At 48.4% G+C, this 836-nt stretch overlaps 1 protein-coding gene across 1 annotated transcript in view; it reads left to right on the top strand.

The window, feature by feature from the left end:
- Nucleotides 1-836, top strand: part of SLC5A7 (solute carrier family 5 (sodium/choline cotransporter), member 7) — a 26,557-nt gene that overhangs the window by 16,643 nt on the left and 9,078 nt on the right. Inside the window, exon 5 of the mRNA XM_008585629.1 lies at nucleotides 86-229. Within this exon, the coding sequence (XP_008583851.1) occupies nucleotides 86-229 (144 nt within the window). The remainder of the gene's footprint in view (nucleotides 1-85; nucleotides 230-836) is intronic.

The following is an 836-nucleotide window of genomic DNA, read 5'->3' as shown; positions in this document are numbered from 1 at the left end:
AAAAAAAAAATAGGTGTATAAATCTTGCATTTACTAGATGGTTAAAACTCATAGCCTGAGGCTGTAATGTCACTCTTGGTTGCAGTGGATCAGCGTCCCCTTTGCACTGTCACATCCTGCAGTCGCCGACATCGGGTTCACTGCCGTGCATGCCAAATACCAGGAGCCTTGGCTGGGAACCATTGAATCATTTGAAATCTACACGTGGCTTGATAGTTTTCTGCTGTTGGTAAGTGATGCTTTTACCTGAGGAAGGTGATCTAATTGTTCCTAAAATCAAATGCATTTTCAAGATTTTCATATTTATAATAAAAATTTGCCTACTGGCTCCTGCCATTTCCAAATCAACTGCTCTGCTGGAAGGATGGAGCCACGTCCTGACTGTGCTGCTGACTGCGTCCAAGTGGAGAGCAAAGGAGGCTTTAAGGGGACCAGCATCGGTGGGGCTGCGTGTGCTGTGCCCACAAGTCTGCTGTGATGCCAGTCAAGGAACACCATGCCAGTCTGAGAGCCACGCCCTCTAAAAGTTTTAATTTCTGTTTTGGATTAAGGCATTAAAAGCCAATTTATTCTGAAATGAGTAACTCACTCAGTCTTGAGTTACAGAGTAAGCAAATTAGTGGGGCCACGGGCCCTAAGTGCATGAGGTAAGTTGAGAAGGGAGGTGTCACTCAGGAAGGACGCCAAGACAGAAGCCCTCAGAAGCCAGAGGTGGCTTGCGAACTGCAGCACCGTGGGGCGAAGGCGTTGGCAGGGAGGGGACGGCACAGAAGGAACAAGGGCAGATGGCAGTGGAGGGAAGAGAGGGGTCCAAAGAACCCAGCAGAGGTGACAGT

This window comes from Galeopterus variegatus, unplaced genomic scaffold (genome assembly GCF_000696425.1).
Source record: "Galeopterus variegatus unplaced genomic scaffold, G_variegatus-3.0.2 Scaffold3649, whole genome shotgun sequence".
Taxonomy (NCBI): domain Eukaryota; kingdom Metazoa; phylum Chordata; class Mammalia; order Dermoptera; family Cynocephalidae; genus Galeopterus; species Galeopterus variegatus.
Note: the sequence above shows the minus strand (reverse complement) of the source record. Positions and strands in the feature narration are given on the sequence as shown.